Here is a 20,095-nt window from a genome sequence, read left to right as displayed (position 1 = left end):
AAATGGCCAGGCACAATAAATCCAGGGTAGAAATATTACGTGGAACCAATATTTCTCTGGACTCGCTCCAGATTCATAGTAAAACCAAATAGTCGGGATGACCTTACCGTTAAAATATATATTGCAGCAGGAAGTAATGGCATTTCTTTCCAATGAAGGCATCCCTGAGAGGGAACAGTTTTCAACCCACTGCAATTCCACTGGTGACAAATCCATTAAAATAGACTATGAATACACTTGCAATAGATGTGGTCACTGTTCATAACAATTGCAATTATGTATTTTTTTAAATATTGAAAAGTTATTGCATTTAAGAGTAAACCTATCCAAGTCAAATACTTGGACACTTGTTTTTTTTAAAAGAGAGCTACTTGTGAAAATTCTGGCTCTGCGCAAACACACACACACACACACACACACACACACACACACACACACACACACACACACACACACACACACACACATTCTTCCGTATACATATACAGTGGAGTCCAAAATTAATGACACCCTCGATAAAGAAGAGCAATCGTGACTGTATAAGATAAATTGTACAAATACTGAGCTATAGTGAGGTCCAAAAGTATGTGTCCCAAAACCTTTGCAGCTCACTGTAGCTCGGAATTTGAATGATTTATTTTATACTTTCTATTTTCATGTCATTTGACCAAAGCAGCGGTTCCAATCCAAGTGCCAATGCCGTTTAGAAAACTCCAAGCGATTACATTTGTCAGACGACATGAAAATACAGCTCTTTGGCCACGCACAACAGTGGTGGGTTTGATGTTGAAATAAGAATGCTTAAGCAGAAAAGAACCCCATACCTACTGTAAAATATGGTGGTGGATCTTTTGAGTCTATAGGGCTATTTTGCTTCCGCTGGTCCTGGGGGCCTTGTTCCGGTCAACATCATCATGAACTTTATCCAGTACCAGGACATGTTAGTCAAAACCTGGCTGCCTCTGCCAGGACCCACTGGGCACAGACGTCAATTCAACATCTATTCCACTTTGGTTCAACATAATTGCATTGAAATGACGTGGAAACAACGTTGATTGACCAATATGTGCCGAGTGGGGAGGCTGAAATTTGGCAGCAAGTGAATCTTCCAGTAAGATAATAACCACAAGCATACATCAAAATGGTTTACTTCGTATGGCTGCAATCCCGGTAACGGGATGATATGACAACAGCCAGTGAAAGTGCAGGGCGCCAAATTCAAAACAACAGAAATCTCATAATTAAAATTCCTCAGACATACATGTTTCTTATACCATTTTAAAGGTAATCTTGTTGTTAATCCCACCAAAGTGTCCGATTTCAAATATGCTTTTCAGCGAAAGCACTACAAACGATTATGTTAGGTCACACCAAACCACAATAAGCACAGCCATTTTCCAGCGAAAGATAGCAGTCACAAAAAGCAGAAATATAGCTAAAATTAATCACTAACCGTTGATGATCTTCATCAGATGACACTCATAGGACTTCTTGTTACACAATACATGCATGTTTTGTTTGATAAAAATCTGAGTTTACATTGGCGCGTTACATTCACTAGTTCCAAAAACATCCAGTGATAGTGCAAATCCACATCGTTTCAACAGAAATACTCATCATAAATGTAGATGATAATACAAGTTATACATATGGAATTATAGATATACCTCTCCTTAATGCAACCGCTGTGTCAGATTTCAAAAACACTTTACGGAAAAAGCAAACCATGCAATAATCTGAGACGGAGCTCAAAACAAGAGTCAAATTAGCCGCCATGTTGGAGTCAACAGAAACCAGAAATTACATGATAAATATTCCCTTACCTTTGATGATCTTCATCAGAATTCACTCCCAGGAATCCCAGGTCCACAATAAATGCTTGATTTGTTCGATAATGTCCAATATTTATGTCCAATTAGCTACTTTGGTTAGCGCGTTTGGTAAACAATTCCAAAGTCACAAATGTCCAAAAGTTCCGTAACAGTCAGTAGAAACATGTCAAACGATGTATTGAATCAATCTTTAGAATATTGTTAACATACATCTTGAATAATGTTCCAACCGGAGAATTACATTGACTTCAGTTGAGCGATGGAACGGAGCTGCCTCTCACGTGAACGCGCGTTGTGAAAGCATGGTCACCTCATGGCAGTGGTGATTCATTCCTGTCTCCTTCGGCCCCCCTTCACAGTAGAGTCATCAGACAAAGTTCTATTGACTGTTGACATCTAGTGGAAGCCGTAGGAAGTGAAAACTCATCCATATCGCGCTGTAATTTCAATGGGAGCTTGGTTGAAAATCTACCAGCCTCAGAAAAAATACAAACAGGAAGTGGAACTTCTCAGGTTTTTGCCTGCCATATGAGTTCTGTTATACTCACAGACATAATTCAAACAGTTTTAGAAACTTCAGAGTGTTTTCTATTCAATACTAATAATACTATGCATATATTAGCAACTGTGACTGAGGAGCAGGCCGTTTACTCTGGGCACATCTGTGCACCTTTCATCCAAGCTACTCAATACTGCCCCTGCAGCCATAAGAAGGCCAAAAATATCTACATTTTGCAATGGTCATCTCAGTCTCCGGATTTGAAACCCATTGAAAACCTGTGGTTTGAATTGAAGAGGGCAGTTCATAAGTGCAGACAAAGGATATCAAAGATCTGGAAGGATTCTGTATGGAGGAATGGACTAAGATCCCTCCCAATGTGTTCTCCAACTCATAAAATATTTCTGAAAAAGGTTCAGTGACGTTATCCTCGCAAGGTGAGGTATTCAAAACCATTTTGACCCTTACCTGTTGAAGAACATTTTAGAAATACTTTCCCTTTATCAAGGGTGTCAATAATTGAAATGTTTACATTTTAGTCATTCATCATAAGATAGCTAGGTGGGACAATCACATATCACAGACATAGACATTTTTCCTCAATACTGTAACTATCAGTAGAGAGAGCTAGAAAGGGAGGAGGGGGTTAATGGGTTTTGTGTGGGGGGGGGGGGGGGGTCGAGGTGAGGAGGAGGAGGATTATTTAAGATACTGTTTAAAGGTTTCAGGTAAGAGGTAAGGTAAGGTTAGAGGTAAGGTTTCAGATGTTTTCAGAAGACGGACAGTGACCAGCTTCAGGGGGAAGCTGTTTCCACCATTGGGGTGCCATGACAGAGAAGAGCTTGGACTGGGCCGAGTGGGAGCTGCCCTCCCGTATGAGTAGGAGGGCCAAGAGACCTGAGGTGACAGAACAGAGTTGGGTTGGGGTGTAGGGTTTGAGCATAGCCTAAAGGTACGGAGGAGCAGTTCCTCTTGCTGTTCCGTAGGTAAGCACCATTGTCTTGTAGTGGACGCAAACATAGACGGGAAGCCAGTGGAGTGTTTGGATGAGCAGGGGAGCAGGGTGACATGAGAGAACTTGGGAAGGTTGTAAACCAGGCGGGCTGCAGCGTTCTGGATAAATTGGAGGGGTTTGATGGCACAAGCGGGGAGCCCAGACAACAGTGAGTTGAAGTAGTCCAGACGGGAGAGGACGAGTGCCTGGATTAGGACCTGCGCCGCTTCCTGTGTGAGGTAGGGTCGTACTCTACGGATATTGTTGAGCATGAACCAGCAGGACGGAGTCAATGCTTTGATAACCATATGTAAATGAAGAATTGATCTAAGAGATATACCATTACAGGAACACGGAGACGTATTTCAATGTGGTATAGTATTTATCACTGATGTTTTCAAAAGGAGATAGAGAACATGCAAACCTGATGTTATATTAATCAAAGCAAATGTACAAAGGGAATACATGTTCTACTGTAGAATCCTCCCAATTAGCCCTTCAAATAAGTGGTACACTGTCTGTGATGCTGGCAGCCCAAACCACACTGGTCCTCACTGCAGACTCATCTGGACCTGGGTCCACAGCAAATCTCCCTCAACAATTATGCAAAAGAATGCAAAGGCCTCTTAGCACACTTACCCACACTTACCCACAGGAAACCTACATTCACTACCTGCTGACAACTGCCGCTAAAACATGCCATTGTTGCTTTGCTAAAAGACACACAACGTGCTTTTGTTACAAATTTCACGTTAAGATAATTGCCTCTGGAGGGGTTAGATAGATGCTATGATCAAAACATCCTAATGAGGAGAGCAGGGAGAGGGAAGTTAAAGCAGTCCCTCCCTGATGAGGTCACAACAACCCAACCTGCTTTATGTGTTAATGATGCAACAGCCAGCAATGTTTGGACACTCGTTCCCTTAGTGAACGGTCGGTTGTCTGTGAATGGAGGAATAGTCCATCATGAGAAAAGAGAGATAGAGTGATACATAGAGGGGAAAGAGAGAGGGGAGAGAGGATCCAGGCAGAGGACACTGTAGCTACCTAGCTAGTGCTGTGTCTTTAAAATGCCAGGCCCCTCCTCCCTCCACACAGTCAGAGCGGAGCAGCAAAGCAAGTTGTGCTGGCAATAGCCTGAGCCCCACGATAAACCCTGGCATCAGCCTGCCTTCATCCGGCAGTCAGCGAGGACACTTCAGGGCGCAGGGGCAGAGAGACGGGACGGAGAGAGAGTGAGACAGACAGACAGACAGACAGAGAGAGAGAGAGAGAGAGAGAGAGAGAGAGAGAGAGAGAGAGAGAGAGAGAGAGAGAGAGAGAGAGGTAAGAGAGAGAGAGAGAGAGAGAGAGAGAGAGAGAGAGATAGAGAGAGAGAGAGAGAGAGAGAGAGAGAGAGAGAGAGAGAGAGAGAGAGGGAGAGAGAGAGAGAGAGAGAGAGAGAGAGAGTGGCGTCAGGAGCAGCCTCCAGAGGGCTCTGACTGATACAGATCCTCTCCACAGCTCTGTACGCAGTAGCTCTTTTTGCTGTTTCCCGACGCCGGCAGGGTTGATGAGGATGGCGGGTGGCTTCTTCCTTTCCACAGCATCGTCACTAGAGCAACGGTAGCATCAGCATCTACAGCAGCAACAGCTTCAGCCTCAGCATCATCAGTAGCAGCAGCAGCAGCCGGATCTATACTCTGCTGCTGGTCCCTATTCTTCAGCCGCATCCTCTCTCTGGTGTCTAAGAGTGCTGCTGTCAGAGCCGTTCAGCCCACCTCCTCTTCCAACTCCTCCTGTCTCCTCCTCCAGCCTGCCTCCTCCTCCATCCCGCCTCTTCCTCCACATCTCCATCCTCCACATGCTCTCCTTCCTTCCATTGAGACACGGCACTGAATGAATTCTTCACCCTCTGACTGGAGCTGCTTTCTCTGGGAAGACAGTAAGTGATGTAGGGAGAGTGAAAGATACAAAGAGAACAAGTGGGAGAGGGTGTGCGTGTGTGCGTGCATGTGAGTGTGTGACTGAAAGAGAGAGGAGGGTGTCAGTGTGTGTTTTGATAGAGAGATTGAGACTGCAAGAGAACTAGCAGGATGTGTGTGGCTTGGATGATCCTTCTGTGCATTTAATCAGTCAGTATCACCGAGGAGCATAGACTGTAAGCCCTGGACACAGCTACAGCTGCTGATGTAGAGTGAAGGTAAGTGTGTGTGTGTGTGTGTGTGTGTGTGTGTGTGTGTGTGTGTGTGTGTGTGTGTGTGTGTGTGTGTGTGTGTGTGTGTGTGTGTGTGTGTGTGTGTGTGTGTGTGTGTGTGTGTGTGTGTGTGTGTGTGTGTGTGTGTGTGTGTGCGTGTGTTAATGAGAGGAAGGTGGGAGAGTCCTGCTGAGACTAGATGTGTATTTTCACAGCAGCTAAAAAAATCGTAAAGTTCCAGCACCGCATTTAATTCCTGTCTATCTCCCTGCCTTCCTCCCTCTTCCTCTCTCTTCTCTCTTCCTTGCTCTATTGCTGTTGTGTTCTATTTGCAGTGCTGCTGAGTCTAGAGAGGAGAAAAGAGAGAGGGAACGAGACAGAAAAAGAGAGAGAGGAAGAAAAAAACAACTGCTTTCCTTCCCGTCTCTCCAGGTGTCATGTGTGATTGGCCAGCTTGCCCTCTGGCAGTAGCATCAGCCTGGATTCAGTGTGTGTCTCGCACCCCTGCCTGTGCCTGGGCTCCGGCTGTCCCTGGGGACGCGCTACTGGGATTTACCTCTTACTGCTGGATGGAGATGGCGCAGGGCTTTCTGCCTTTTTGAAAACTGTTCACAGAAGGAGAAATACACAGATAAAAAGAAGGAGGAAATATAATGAATCAATCAGCAGCACAACCAGGCAGACTGCTGGTCTCCCTTAGCAACAACTCAGGGAGACTAAGAGAGAAGTGAATTGTCTCTTCCTATCTTCTCTGGTGTCTGGTTTCTGGGCGCACCCCTGCAGACCAGAGTGGACCAACAGTCGGATCTGAAAGGGCAGGACAAGGGGCACTGCAAAGGCACGAAGGACACACAAGTCACCCTGACGCCAGGGGAAGGACCCTCCTCTTCCTCCTTCTTTTTCACCTCCTCCTGTTCATCACCATGTTGGTTTGTCATTCTTCCCCTGCACATTCTATTCATTAGTCACATTTTACTCGCTAAGACATCCCTTTATCCTCATTCCTGCCAACTGGAATAAGCCCTGCCACTGAAGAAAAGATTGGACATTCTTCACACACACACACAAACAAGCACAGAGAGACTCTCCCCCCTCCTCCTACCTTCCTTCCTCCTCTCTTTGACCAGAACAACACATGTCGGTCATCATCTGAGCATAAAATGGATGGGTGCAGAAGTTGCTTTTGATGTGGGCTATTTCTTTATTCCTTCCAGATTAGTTTATTCTCCCGTCACTTCTGAGAGAAAGAGAACACCGCACAGCAGAGGACACAGGAGGAATATCTCTTGTTTTCAAAAGGATTTGTCCTCCTCTCTCCCTAAAAAAGACAGAAGCCAAACTGAGGGAGTATACTTAGAAGGCAAAGCTTGTCCCTACTGCCTACCAATAATGTAGACCAAGATCATGAACAAAAAATAGCAACTGCTGGGAGTTCTACTTTTCTATTGTGCTTGGATATTCTGATCTACAGGGGAGGTTGAACATGAACCCCTTGTTCAGCTTGACAACCTGGGATGCACTCTTTTACAGTAACCTGGCTGACACCAAGTCACTGCATCGTACCCGCTAAATAAGATTGTAAAGGGAGGTGAGTGGGAGGGGAAAAGAGTAACTCCCTCATACAGACGATCTAAATAAATATCCTCCTCAGAGACCGATGCAAACGTATACACTGACACATGAGATGAGTAGGCTCTCTGGCTCAACACTATTATATAAGGTGTTTTCACACACACCATCTCAGCTCCTGTTCTTTTCTTCTTCCTCCTGTTCCGTGGATCTAACTTGAGTTTTTTCATGTTTCTTTTGGCTTCATTTTTGATACTATCCATCCTGGAGCCATGGATGGCGGAGGGTAACGCCAGGGGGTTGAGCGCTCAGGCCAGGCAAGGTCTTTTGGCTGTCCAGGGGCTTTTAAGATGTTGAGGTCTCCCTACGTGGCCGGGGCCCCTGTTCGGATCAGTAGCACTGAGGCTCCTCGCGGCCAGAGACATGGACCCCGACTCGGCTCCCCCCCGCCCCTGCCCTCAGCCCGCCAGCCCCTGGCCCCAAGTCGCCCTGTGAAGGATGTCCCTCAGCAGAGCTCCGGCCCGGGACACCTCTGAGACCCCCAGCCAGACCCCCAGAGAACGGATCCGCAGCCACATGAAGATGGTGATCAACCAGCTGGATGGCATTCTCAAAGAGCTCAAAGATGTGGCCAAGGAACTCCGGGAGGTGAGGCACTATAGCGGGCAGCATGCGCCACTGTCTCACCTTACTGGAGACTAGGTTCCGGGGATGGGGGTGGGGGGCTGCGGGGGGGGGGGGGGGGGGGGGGGGGGGGGGGGGGAGAGTTACTCCTTGAGAGGAAAGCATTGAATGAAGTGTATAGAATGCATTTCACAGAATAGAGATGCTTTAAATTAGGATTTGAACGAGATGACAACACTTTGGCTTTGGTGCAGGTGGCAGGAGAACATCGGTTTCTGCTTCCGTAATTAGAAATACCATCTTCCGTTTGGCATTCAAGGGCTAATTCCGATATCATCAAGTACACAACAATACGTGTCGTTCAGATGTATTCGGCGTCCTATGAAACCCTCTTTAAATAGTGGCTGCAGAAGAAGCAGGGCAGAGCCAGAAATAGGGCTGCAACAGAAACACAGGGGAGAGATGAGGTGTGCTTAGGTAAGACACAGGACTTGGCACTGCACTAGTTATGTAACCATTTTGTTGTCAGCTGGATTTCTACTGTATTTTCACAACTGCCATGGTAACGCGATGAAAAGATCAGTGCGTGTCTGCATCAAAAAGGGATGAACAAACAGGAAGAATATGTGTGTGGATCATATAGTGGGTGACTGTGTGGGTCTCTATGGAATGTCTACTGTACTTTAGAAAATTCATTGATATTAGAATGCAGAGTAGATGTGTGTGTATGTGTGTATATTTTTGTGCGTGTCCATGTGTACATACCTGTGTGTGCAATGTGCATACACATGTGTAAATTCAATTAATCTGTATCAGCCCATCACTGGTACAGTAGGTTCAATAGGTTCCTGTAAATCTCATCAAAAAAGGAAAAAGAGCAAAGGGTTCTTATTAAACCCCTCCTCCATAGGATGTCCTCCCCCCTCTCTCCCTCCCCCCTCTCCCTCTCCCCCTTTCTCTCCCTCTCTCCCTCCCCCCTCTCCCGCTCTCCCTCCCCCCTCTCCCTCTCTCCCTTCCCCCTCTCCCGCTCTCCCTCCCCCCTCTCCCTCCCCCATCTCCCGCTCTCCCTCCCCCCTCTCCCTCTCTCCCTTCCCCCTCTCCCGCTCTCCCTCCCCCCTCTCCCGCTCTCCCTCTCCCCCTCTCTCTCCCTCTCTCCCTCCCCCTCTCCCTCTCTCCCTTCCCCCTCTCCCGCTCTCCCTCCCCCTCTCCCCCTCTCTCTCCCTCTCCCTCCCCATCTCTCTATCTCTATCTCTCTCAAGAGTAAGTAGTGGCTCTCTGACACATCCCCACTCCAACCCCACCCTGTCTGTTATCAGCTGCCTCCTAACCTCCATCTGATCAGGGGGCCAGGAGCGGGGGGCTGGAGGCACACCCAGTGACCTGGAGACCCAGGGGAGGATAGAGTCCGACCAGACCAAGGAGAGGGTGGCAGGGCGAGGGGTCATAACTCACTCCATCACCACCACCTTCCCCTGACTTCCCCAGTCTTTCGCCCACTCACCTCACCTCTCCCTCCTTCATGTACTCACATGGGGAGAGGTGCAAAGGCATGGCTCACATCGCTCCGCACCGCTCACACACAGCTCACGCTTCCCTCTGAGCCCAGAAAAACACAACGGGTGCTCTAGTGATTGATGATTATGGGACGCCTGCAAGTGGAATAATGCTGGCTGGAGCTATTTATAAACAAAAACACTAGCTACCTCTGTCTAGCTCTGCCAGCACTAACATATACAGTATTATGGTTCTTATTTCAGAGCCCCAAAAAGGCTTCAATACAGCAGCCAATGTATCATCCGTTCTGAAGGGAACACAAATTGAAATTTTGAAATTGGTAGCAAGAAATTGCATTATCCACAACACCAGTAGTGGCGGCAGTATCAATATTTTTCAATTTGCTAATTTATTCCATTGTGGACTGTATTAAATGCAAAACGTTAAAAAACGTTTTTTTAAATGCATTAGTGCTCAATGTACCGGCAGATGCATGGCTGCCTAATGTTCCGGAAAATCTCTCATTCTTGGCCACATGAAATGAATAACATAATAGATAACATCTGTCACATAAATAAATGATGAATTACTGGATCTGTTAAAAAAACGAATAAATAACGGAAGTTAGGGTGACATGGTGAGTGAAAGTGAACTGGACTGACTGGGTGGGGGATCATCGCTCCATGTTGGAGTGTTGAAGCCTGATGGCTTATGGCAGTAGATGTAAAGATCGGATTATCTCTAGAGGTCCGTAGGGAGCTGGGCTGATTTCAGCGCTCCCAGGGTTATAACCAAGCAGAGCTCCCGTCAGTCCACATACTGTATCAACAGCTCATAAGTGACTGTCTCCACAGCCAGGCCTGAACCCTGGTCATACAGGACCAGGACAGTACGTGGCCCTGGGCCCAGCCCTGCATTCAGTATGTGAGTTATCTCAGACATGCTCCATGGCCACAGCAGGGAAGGCTATCGTACCGTCACCCCATGCCTTCACAGAGTTTAGGAGAAGGGGGTTAAGGTAGAGGCACCATGGCAGAGCCGACAGAGAGTGTTTTTGGAAGTGGATCTAAAACGGTCAATTATAGTATAGCTAGACCCACAGCCTTTCCTCATCTCACTTCAGCCATTGGTCTGTGCTGGAGGTGTGAAGACAGGAGAGGAGATGGAGGCATGATACAACAACGTTACATACTATACATAAAACGAAACCAAGCCATAGAGAAGAAGTCATCATAACAACCGTCAGTTTAGAAGGCAGCGCAATCACATAGAGAGATGCCATTCATCTTATTTACATCCCATTGAGAAATGTACTACAGCAGCTATATACTCGCCGCGCTTCAAGATGTGATGTTTCAAGCATAACCATTCAATTGTGTCACATTTTTGAATCCCATTATGCAATATCACAGAATGAATAAAACAGAATCTAAATGAAGACTCCAAAATGAAATACACTGATAATATACTCTTCACACATCAACAGCAATAGCAGAGGAATGTTTAAAATCGGGTATCATGTCAACATTACCCTTACAATCTCTGACAGCCCAAAAAATGGAACCAAATGAAAATCACAGCATCCTCTGCTATTTTCAGTGTGAAATATAATGTTTGCTAAAACTGAATCCCAAAGAATAAAAAGCTATTTCAAATAGCTGAGGAATAGCAAATGTAAGAAAACATCCGTATTGGGTATTAGAGAGATATAAGATTGGTAAATTGAAAGCATTAAATGAGGCGGTAAGGACAGAACAATTGGAGAGTGGAGGGGAAGAGCAGGCACGCTGCAATACAGAGAGAGACGAGTGGTCGGCACGTCTTTAGATGGAACCAAAAGGGAATAGGGAACTGTTATTATGTGGAGCTAGTCATTATGTAGAATCATACGAAGAGCAGAGGACGGAAGATGTCCATGCTCAGTGAGAGGAAAATGCAAATAGGGCGGCCATGAAAACCAGTAGCGAGAATTAACGTAGCTAATGAGAGGGGTGAAGAAAGAAAGACCGAGAGCAATTATCACTGGAAGAGCAATGTGCACCATTTCCAAGAACTCGGAGTCTGACTGCCCAATCATTGATCTGGGAGAGCAGGACAGCCGTCTCTATCAGTGGTAAGCAGAGGGTCCATGGTAGGGTAGCTAGCTCGCCCAACAGCAGATCCATTTCATAAGCGTGGCTGTGGAGATTGGCTGTTACTGTGCAGTTCCAGTTTGTTCTAGAGACAGGGCATGATTGCATCAGCAGCGTCACTATCCATCTTCTCCCCCAAGCTGTGTCTGTTTCTCTAACAAATGGACAGTTAAGCTAAGCTCGCTATATTGGACTATGCTCATTCACATGCACTGGGTCTGAATATGAATATTGCATTATACAGGCTGGTGATAGAAGCTACCAATTCTCACCGTGGCTCAATGATCCCCGAGCAGCTAGGGCCCCCTCTGATTCATTATTAACAATCAAGGGATCATTGCAAAAATGAAAACGGTCAAAGGAAAATGATCTGATTAGAAAGCAGTTTCCAGGGGAGCACTTTTATGTTTTGTGGCATACTATAAACGGTGCATTGTTTGGGCCCAGTATGATGTGGTGGGAGGAATACAACACATAAACAGCTGGCTGAAGATCAGTCAGAGAGCCGCTGAGCCTCCGTCCTGATCCAGTCTGGACTGGGCCCCAGCACCACGTTGGGGGACGGCAAGGGAGTCGGCACACTCGGCGAACTGCCACAGAGCTCAGCACCGCTCACATTTGGTCAGGGAGTCACAGGAGTGCCCTAAATCTAAATCAAAGGCTGCTGTTTCTGCATGGGACGTCTATCCTCTCCTCTGTTTGCACTGACGGTGCCACCATGGCAGGCCAGCCAGGGACGAGGCCACCTGACAGCTGTAGTGTCAAAGGTTGGACACTAGGTGTGCAGTCACAGTGACACTCCTTGCCTAGCAGCACAATTATGACAATTGTAAATTGGTGCACCAACCCAACCTCTCAGGTCTGAAAAAAAAGATGAACATTGTGAGAACAGGTGCCTTAATTGGAAAGGTCTTTGTTGAATAAAAAAGAAAATATACAGTGTATGTGTTAAAAAGATGCCCCTGTGGCCACAAACTAATCATGTGTTAGCGCTGCAGGTGGTGATGCTGGTTTCCTTTAGTTTACCTGAGCTTACTTATCACAAATTACAATCAGTCTCTGTGCCCTGGTGGACCGTTTCCCAGAAAGCAACTGTTTCCATTTCCCTGCCAGTTCCCTACTGGAGGTTGACTGCCCAGTCTACCCTGGCCGGCTCTAGTGCTCTCCAGTGAGGGTGCCCCAGCCCAGCACCCTGGTAGCGACTAGCGAGGCGATTTACTGCAGATTAACGGCAGGATTTGGCCAAGCTAAGGGGCTGGAGAAACGCTCACCAGCCGCCCTGCGGGCACGTGGAGTTCACTGGGCAATGCTGAAGGCTTACCGTCACCTCTGAGAGGGGATATGATCATTAAACCTGCCACAACTGGGCCAAAGGGTTTCCTATAGCTTCACGTCCAACCAGAGATAAAACAGCAGTGATGCAATACTAGGTCAATTTGTTCCTCCTTGTTTGACCTCCTATGTGTGCTGAAATTAAATTCTCAAATTAAACTTGGTGATATTATGCCTCTAGCAAAGTTCCTTAAAAACTTCTTATGGCTGCAAGCCCGAAGCCGGGCACAATATGACAACAGCCACTTCAAGTGCAGGGCGCAAAATTCAAAATATATTTTTTAGAAATATTTAACTTTCACACATTAACAAGTCCAATACAGCATTTGAAAGATAAACATCTTGTGAATCCAGCCAACATGTTCGATTTTTAAAATGTTTTACAGCGAAAACACCACGTATATTTATGTTAGCTCACCACCAAATACAAAAAGGACAGACATTTTTCACAGCACAGGTAGCATGCACAAAACCAACCTAACTAACCAAGAACCAACCAAACTAACCAAGAAACAACTTCATCAGATGACAGTCTTCTAACATGTTATTCAATAAATAGATGTTTTGTTCGAAAAATTTGCATATTTGAGCTATAAATCAGTTTTACATTGCAGCTACCATCACAGCTACCGTCAGAAATGGCACTGAAGCAGCCAGAGTAATTACAGACACCAACGTCAAATACCTAAATACTCGTCATAAAACATTTCTGAAAAATACATGGTGTACAACAAATGAAAGACAGGCATCTTGTGATTCCAGCAAATATTTCCAATTTCTTAAGTGTTTTACAGCAAAAGCACAATAATTATATTAGCTTACCACAATAGCCAGAAACACAAGCCATTCCCCAGCAGCAAAAGTTAGCGATCGTAACAAACCAGCAAAATATATATAATTTTTGACTAACCTTGATAAGCTCCATCAGATGACAGTCCTATAACATCAGGTTATACATACACTTATGTTTTGTTCGGAAATGTGCATATTTAGAGCTGAAATCAGTGGTTATACATTATGCTAACGTAGCATCTTTTTCCCACAATGTCCGGATATTTTTCTGGCACTCACATATTCTGACCAACTAACTATTAATAAACATAACTAAAAATACATGTTGTATAGGAAATGATAGATACACTAGTTCTTAATGCAATCGCCGTGTTAGAATTCTAAAAATAACTTCATTACGATATGCAGTTTCCGTTATGGCGAGAGCGTGCCCAAAACCTGGCCCCAAACTACTAGTACAACATGTTCGACAGATATATGAAATAACATCATAAAATGGGTCCTACTTTTGATGATCTTTCATCAGAATGTTGTACAAGGGGTCCTTTGTCGGGAACAATCGTTGTTTGGATTTAGAATGTCCTCTTCTCCAGTCAATTAGCACGGAAAGCTAGCAAAGTGGCGCTAAGCTCTCCTTCGTGAACAAACGCAGACAAAGCAACACGCCTAAAGTCCCGAAAAAATTTCAATAATCTAATAAAACTATATTGAAAAAACATACTTTACGATGATATTGTCACATGTATCAAACAAAATCAAAGCCGGAGATATTAGTTGTCTATAACGACAGCTGTACAGAAGGCAAAACCAGGTCCCTTCACGCGCTCTCCAGAAAACAGGAAACTGGTGACACGTCATACAAAGAGCATTTATTCGAGCCCAGATCAAGTTATACACTCAATTTCTTCTCTCACTGCCTGTCGACATCTAGTGGAAGACGTATGAAGTGCATGTATTCTAATAAATATCAAGGACCTTTATAGGCAGGCCCTAGAAGAGAGCATCGATTTCAGATTTTCCACTTCCTGTCAGGAAGTTTGCTGCAAAATGAGTTCTGTTTTACTCACAGATATAATTCAAACGGTTTTAGAAACTAGAGAGTGTTTTCTATCCAATAGTAATAATAATATGCATATTGTACGAGCAAGAATTGAGTACGAGGCCGTTTGAAATGGGCACCTTTTATCCGGCTACTCAATACTGCCCCTGCAGCCCAAACAGGTTAAATTCCACACATGAACAACATGACAGAGTCACTTCAATATCTTCTGTATTGACTTCAGTCAGCAACCCCCCCCCCCCCCCCCCATCTCCATACCTGTGTTCCTCAGTCAGTGTCACGTGGCCCGGAAGTGACCTTTGGATGGACCTCATTGACCAGTAGCCAGGCTAGTTCCTCCTCAGAATGACCCATAACGCTCCTATAATAAAACAGAGAGACACTTTAGCAGTGGGACATAAAGAGTTAAAGCTTTAGTGGCTTCTAACCTTGAGAAGGAGCTGTGGAGAGGAGAGAGAAAAGAAAACTGCACCAGGCTGGCATACCGTTTCCCTGAGCCAAGCACCGCTGTGGAGCTACAGCTACTTTAAGATGCAGGGCCAGTGTGTTGACCAGCCCAGCATGCCTGTAAAACCCAGTGGATTAGCTGGCTCTTTGAGCTCTCCTTTTCTGTGGACCCTGCACTCAGCATAGATGATAATGAAAGTTCCTGGTTATAGCCCAGGCGAGGTACGAAATTGGCCCTTATATCAAAGCAGTCATCATACCAAATCAACCTGGTAAGCCACATATCTTTTCTACAATGCCAGCTATCTGTGACTAGATACCATTACATGAGGTAGAGGATTGAGGGGGCTTGCTATGCATCTTTGTACATAATGTGAGGCTGCAACCCTTCCCTTTCCTCCAGGGGAGGATAAAGGAGAGAGAGGGGAGAGAGCGAGAGAGAGAGATAATGGTTCCTCCTGCTGTACAGGCTGGCGACAGACCGGTTGAAACAGCTTATATCAATTGTTGCAATTGTGCTTGTGGGCGTTTTTAGGATTGTTTTTGGCCTATCTTTGAGCTGTGAATAAAACCAGTGGGCTGTAGTTAATGGTGTGAAAAATGGCATCCATTGAAGTGGACAAGCAAGCCCCAGGAATAGAATAGCTACATTACTTGATTGTCTCTGAGCATATTGTACATACGCTGACAAAACCATTTTCATTGGGCTTCCAGTGAAATTTCTGTAAGGTTGAATGTCACTGCACTGAAAGGGCACAAATACCCAAGAAGAAATTGGAGACATGTAGGTTATGAATGTGTCTAAAAGTATGAATAGCAACCCAAATTAATACAGTAGGTGACCTACTTCTCAAGAGACCAATTTTTCTCTCCATCGGCTGTACCAGGGAAACTCTCAGGGCAGCTAGATCACTATTACATTATGGTTCATTGTGACAGACTGAGGAACCTACAGTATTCACGTGGTTTTGGCCAAACTGTTAATATCTGCTTTGCTCTGATTGGGTATCATGCATCGACCCAGTTTAGAATGAGCCTATAATGTGATTGTTCTGAGAAGCCCAACGTCATATCAAAAGCTTTAACAGCAGGCAACCAAGCATCTGCGGCCTCAAACATTTAAAAACCTTTCAATCAGGCATTTGATTCATTTGATCAATTCGGGCAATTCTGTTATAGGCCTACCTGACAGGGTATGCATTGTCTGGTTCTTTCCGGTTTTATGAATGTTTTTGATGATTCACACTGGAGTGCCCTTTAAGTGAGACATTCCACTCCATTCATATCCTCTCATCTGGCGCCAAACTCAGCATATTCCTTTTTTTGTTTTCAAGCACATTGCTTTTACTAAAATGTTTGTAGACTAATATGGATTGCAGTTGTTATACAGAATAGATTATGTCCTGATACAGTGGAAGTCGAAAGTTTACATACACTTAGTTTGGAGCCATTAAAACTCGTTTCTCAACCACTCCACAAACTTCTTGTTAACAACCTATAGTTTTGGCAATTTGGTTAGGACATCTACTTTATGCATGACATAAGTAATTTTCCCAACAAATGTTTACAGACAGATTATTTCACTTATAACTCACTGTATCACAATTCCAGTGGGTCAGAAGTTTACATACACTAAGTTGACTGTGCCTTTAAACAGCTTGGAAAATTTCAGAAAATTATGTCATGGCTTTAGAAGCTTCTGATAGACTAATTTACATTATTTGAGTCAATTGGAGGTGTTACTGTGGATGTATTTCAAGGACTACCTTCAAACTCAGTGCCTCTCTGCTTGACATCAAAAGAAATCAGCCAAGACCAAGAATTTCCAAACGCCTGAAGGTACCATGTTCATCTGTACAAACAATAGTACTCAAGTATAAACACCATGGGACCATGCAGCTGTCATACCGCTCAGGAAGGAGACGCGTTCTGTCTCCTAGAGATGAACGTACTTTGGGGACGAAAAGTGCAAATCAATCCCAGAACAACAGCAAAGGATCTTGTGAAGATGCTGGAGGCAACAGGTACAAAAGTATCTATATCCACAGTAAAATGAGTCCTATATCGACCTAACCTGAAAGGCCGCTCAGCAAAGAAGAAGCCACTGCTCCAAAACCACCATAAAAAAAGCCAGACTACGGTTTGCAACTGCACATGGGGACAAAAATTGTACTTTTTGGAGAAATGTTCTCTGGTCTGATGAAACAAAAATAGAACTGTTTGGCCATAACGACCATAGTTATGTTCTTCGCTTGCAAGCCGAAGAACACCATCCCAACCGTGAAGCATGGGGCATCATGTTGTGGTGGTGCTTTGCTACAGGAGGGACTGGTGCACGTCACAAAATAGATGGCATCATGAGTGAGGAAAATTATGTCGATATATTGAAGCAACATCTCAAGACATCAGTCAGGAAGTTAAAGCTTGGTCGCAAATGGGTCTTCCAAATGGACAATGGCCCCAAGCATACTTCCAAAGTTGTAGCAAAATGGCTTAAGGACAACAAAGTCAAGGTATTGGAGTGGCCATCACAAAGCCCTGACCTCAATCCTATAGAAAATTTGAAGGCAGAACTGAAAAAGCGTGTGCGAGCAAGGAGGCCTACAAACCAGACTCAGTTACACAAGCTCTGTCAGGAGGAATGGGCCAAAATTCCCCCAACTTATTGTGGGAAGCTTGTGGAAGGCTACCCGAAACGTTTGTCCCAAGTTAAACAATTTAAAGGTAATGCTACCAAATACTAATTGAGTGTATGTAAACTTCTGACCCACTGGGAATGTGATGAAAGAAATAGAAGCTGAAATAAATCATTCTTTCTACTATTATTCTGACATTTCACATTCTTCAAATAAAGTGGTGATCCTTTACTGACCTAAGACAGGGAATTTTTACTAGGATTAAGTGTCAGGAATTGTGAAAAATTGAGTTTAAATGTATTTGGCTAAGGTGTATGTAAATTTCCGACTTCAGCTGTATGTTGTAATGTATTATGTATTGGTCATTAATATGACAACTATTGAGAACTATTCATTGTGAAGGGAATTGTTAATTGAATAAATACCTGTTTAGGGCTTTTAACATGTTCAGGTGCTCATTTTCAACCCCTAGAGTTGATGTCAGCATGGAAATCAAATTAGCATAATAAAAAAATCCCCATTAAACTCTGTCTGTTTAAGCTAGAGATATCTTTTTTGCATGAATTGCGTCTCAATCCACCCCATCCGCCAATGCCCGCTTCTGTGGTGGAAGGTGGCAGGGCTACAGCACTGTTCGCCAGACCAGGACACATCCCGAAAATCGGTCTTCTCACAAAAACTTTTGCGTAGTCCGAACGGTTTGGGCTTGAAAGTTGAGACTGTCACAAATGTGATGGTATTCTCCGTTTTGCTCTAAGACCCCCACAAGCTTCACGGGACTCGTCTGAAGTTGGTACTGCCGTTGTGCCAAGTTCTGTCTGCAGTGTCCGAACAGTTTGGGCTACAAACTAATGTGACCCCACCATCAGAAGTTGAGCCCCTTACGAACACGCACACAGCGGACAAAAAATTGGACGAATTGGATAGGGCATTTCCACGTCAACGGTATATGGGTCATTTCACGCTAAAAAAAATATACAAAAAGCTTTTTTAAATCTCTCAGATATAGGACAGACACTTCAAATCATACTTCCTTTTTTTAATGTTCTTGTTTGCTTTGTTATTTTTTGTTGTTGGGGGGGTTACAGGTACAGTATTCATGTCAATTTACACACTTTATATCATATGTATTCATAGGCTGCCTCATTAAATAATAAAAAGGTAAGAAATACATACAGAGAAATTATCATATTGATCACACAGGATTTTGTACTAATAAAATTGGTATGTAAAGAAAAATAAACAAAAAGAGGTGGGCTTACACCCCCAACTCCCCATCCTATTCCCCCCCCCCCCCCCCCCCCCCCCCACCAGTCCAACATGTCTCCATCCAATCCCCCACATCCAACGAAATCCCTCCCACGCTAAATATCCTTTAGATTTATTTTTGGACTGTTTTGCCATGTAGAATGTGGTCTGTAAAGCATTTCTGTGGGCTAATAGTACTAGAGGGTTTTAAAGAGAGTTTAGGCTGGAGTGACATGTTGTCCCAGGATTCTGCTAAACTCAGCTGTGGAAGCAATTCTTTCTGCCTTATCTACAGGTGCTCAACCTAATTTGAAGGCACAATGTCTTAGCTTCAGTTAATGGGCAGTTTTGTTTATCTGTTTGTTATTAAGTGTACGTCTATGTCAGCGTTTGTCAACGTCTTGTACATATTTTTGGAAGCATATTTTTTCACCTTCTGTAACGTTCGTCGATTTGGGTTCATCATACTTTATTTAAATGTAAACCAGCGAAAAAATAATAATAAACACAACGAACGAAAAGCTTTGTCGTGCAAAATACATGCAACCAAACAAAGACAAGATCCCACAACTGAAGGTGAGAAAAAGGGCTGCCTAAGTATGATCCCCAATCAGAGACAACGATGAACAGCTGCCTCTGATTGGGAACCATACTAGGCCAACAGAGAAAAAGAAAACATAGATATACAAAAACTAGAGTACCCACCCATGTCACACCCTGACCTAACCAAAATATAGAGAATAAACAGGGATCTCTGAGGTCAGGGCATGACACCTTCTCCACCTGTAAATACGCAGCCATAATTATTGTCACCCTTGGTAAAGATGAGCAAAAAAGACCATGTAAAATAAAATAATACAAAAACTGAGCTATATTGTATGCTCCAAAACATTTGGGAATTCTATTATTTTATGTTAATACAATTGCTCAGATAAAAGGATTTTGTTTATAAAGTAATTTAAAGAAAAAAAAATTGAGGTCAAAATTATTGCCACCCATTTTTTCAATACTCTAGCACCCTTGGCCTTGCGAGGATAAGGACACTGAGCCTTAAATGTTTTATGAAATTGGAGAAGACATTGGGAGGGATCTTAGACCTCCTTCCTCCTTACTGAATCTTTCCAGATTCTTGATATCCTTCATCTGTTCTTATGGGCTACTTTCTTCAATTCAAACCACTAGTTTTCAATAGGGTTTAAGTCTGGAGACTGCAAAATGTTGATATTGTGGTCAATTAACCATTTCTTTGTGATTTTGATT

At 44.2% G+C, this 20,095-nt stretch overlaps 1 protein-coding gene across 2 annotated transcripts in view; it reads left to right on the top strand.

The window, feature by feature from the left end:
• Positions 1-4,699: 4,699 nt before the first annotated feature.
• Positions 4,700-20,095, top strand: part of LOC129854303 (inhibitory synaptic factor 1-like) — a 58,782-nt gene continuing 43,386 nt past the window's right edge. The window contains exons 1-2 of one of the 2 annotated variants that reach the window (XM_055921198.1): positions 4,700-5,249; positions 5,934-7,718. In XM_055921198.1, the coding sequence (XP_055777173.1) occupies positions 7,569-7,718 (150 nt within the window). In that variant the 5' untranslated portion in view covers positions 4,700-5,249; positions 5,934-7,568. Of the gene's footprint in view, positions 5,250-5,836; positions 7,719-20,095 lie in introns of both variants that reach the window. The other variant, XM_055921197.1, reaches the window with a different exon arrangement.

This window comes from Salvelinus fontinalis, chromosome 4 (assembly GCF_029448725.1).
Source record: "Salvelinus fontinalis isolate EN_2023a chromosome 4, ASM2944872v1, whole genome shotgun sequence".
NCBI classification, from domain to species: Eukaryota; Metazoa; Chordata; class Actinopteri; order Salmoniformes; family Salmonidae; genus Salvelinus; species Salvelinus fontinalis.
The sequence above is the reverse complement of the archived record's forward strand: the minus strand, read 5'-3'. Positions and strand labels throughout refer to the sequence as shown.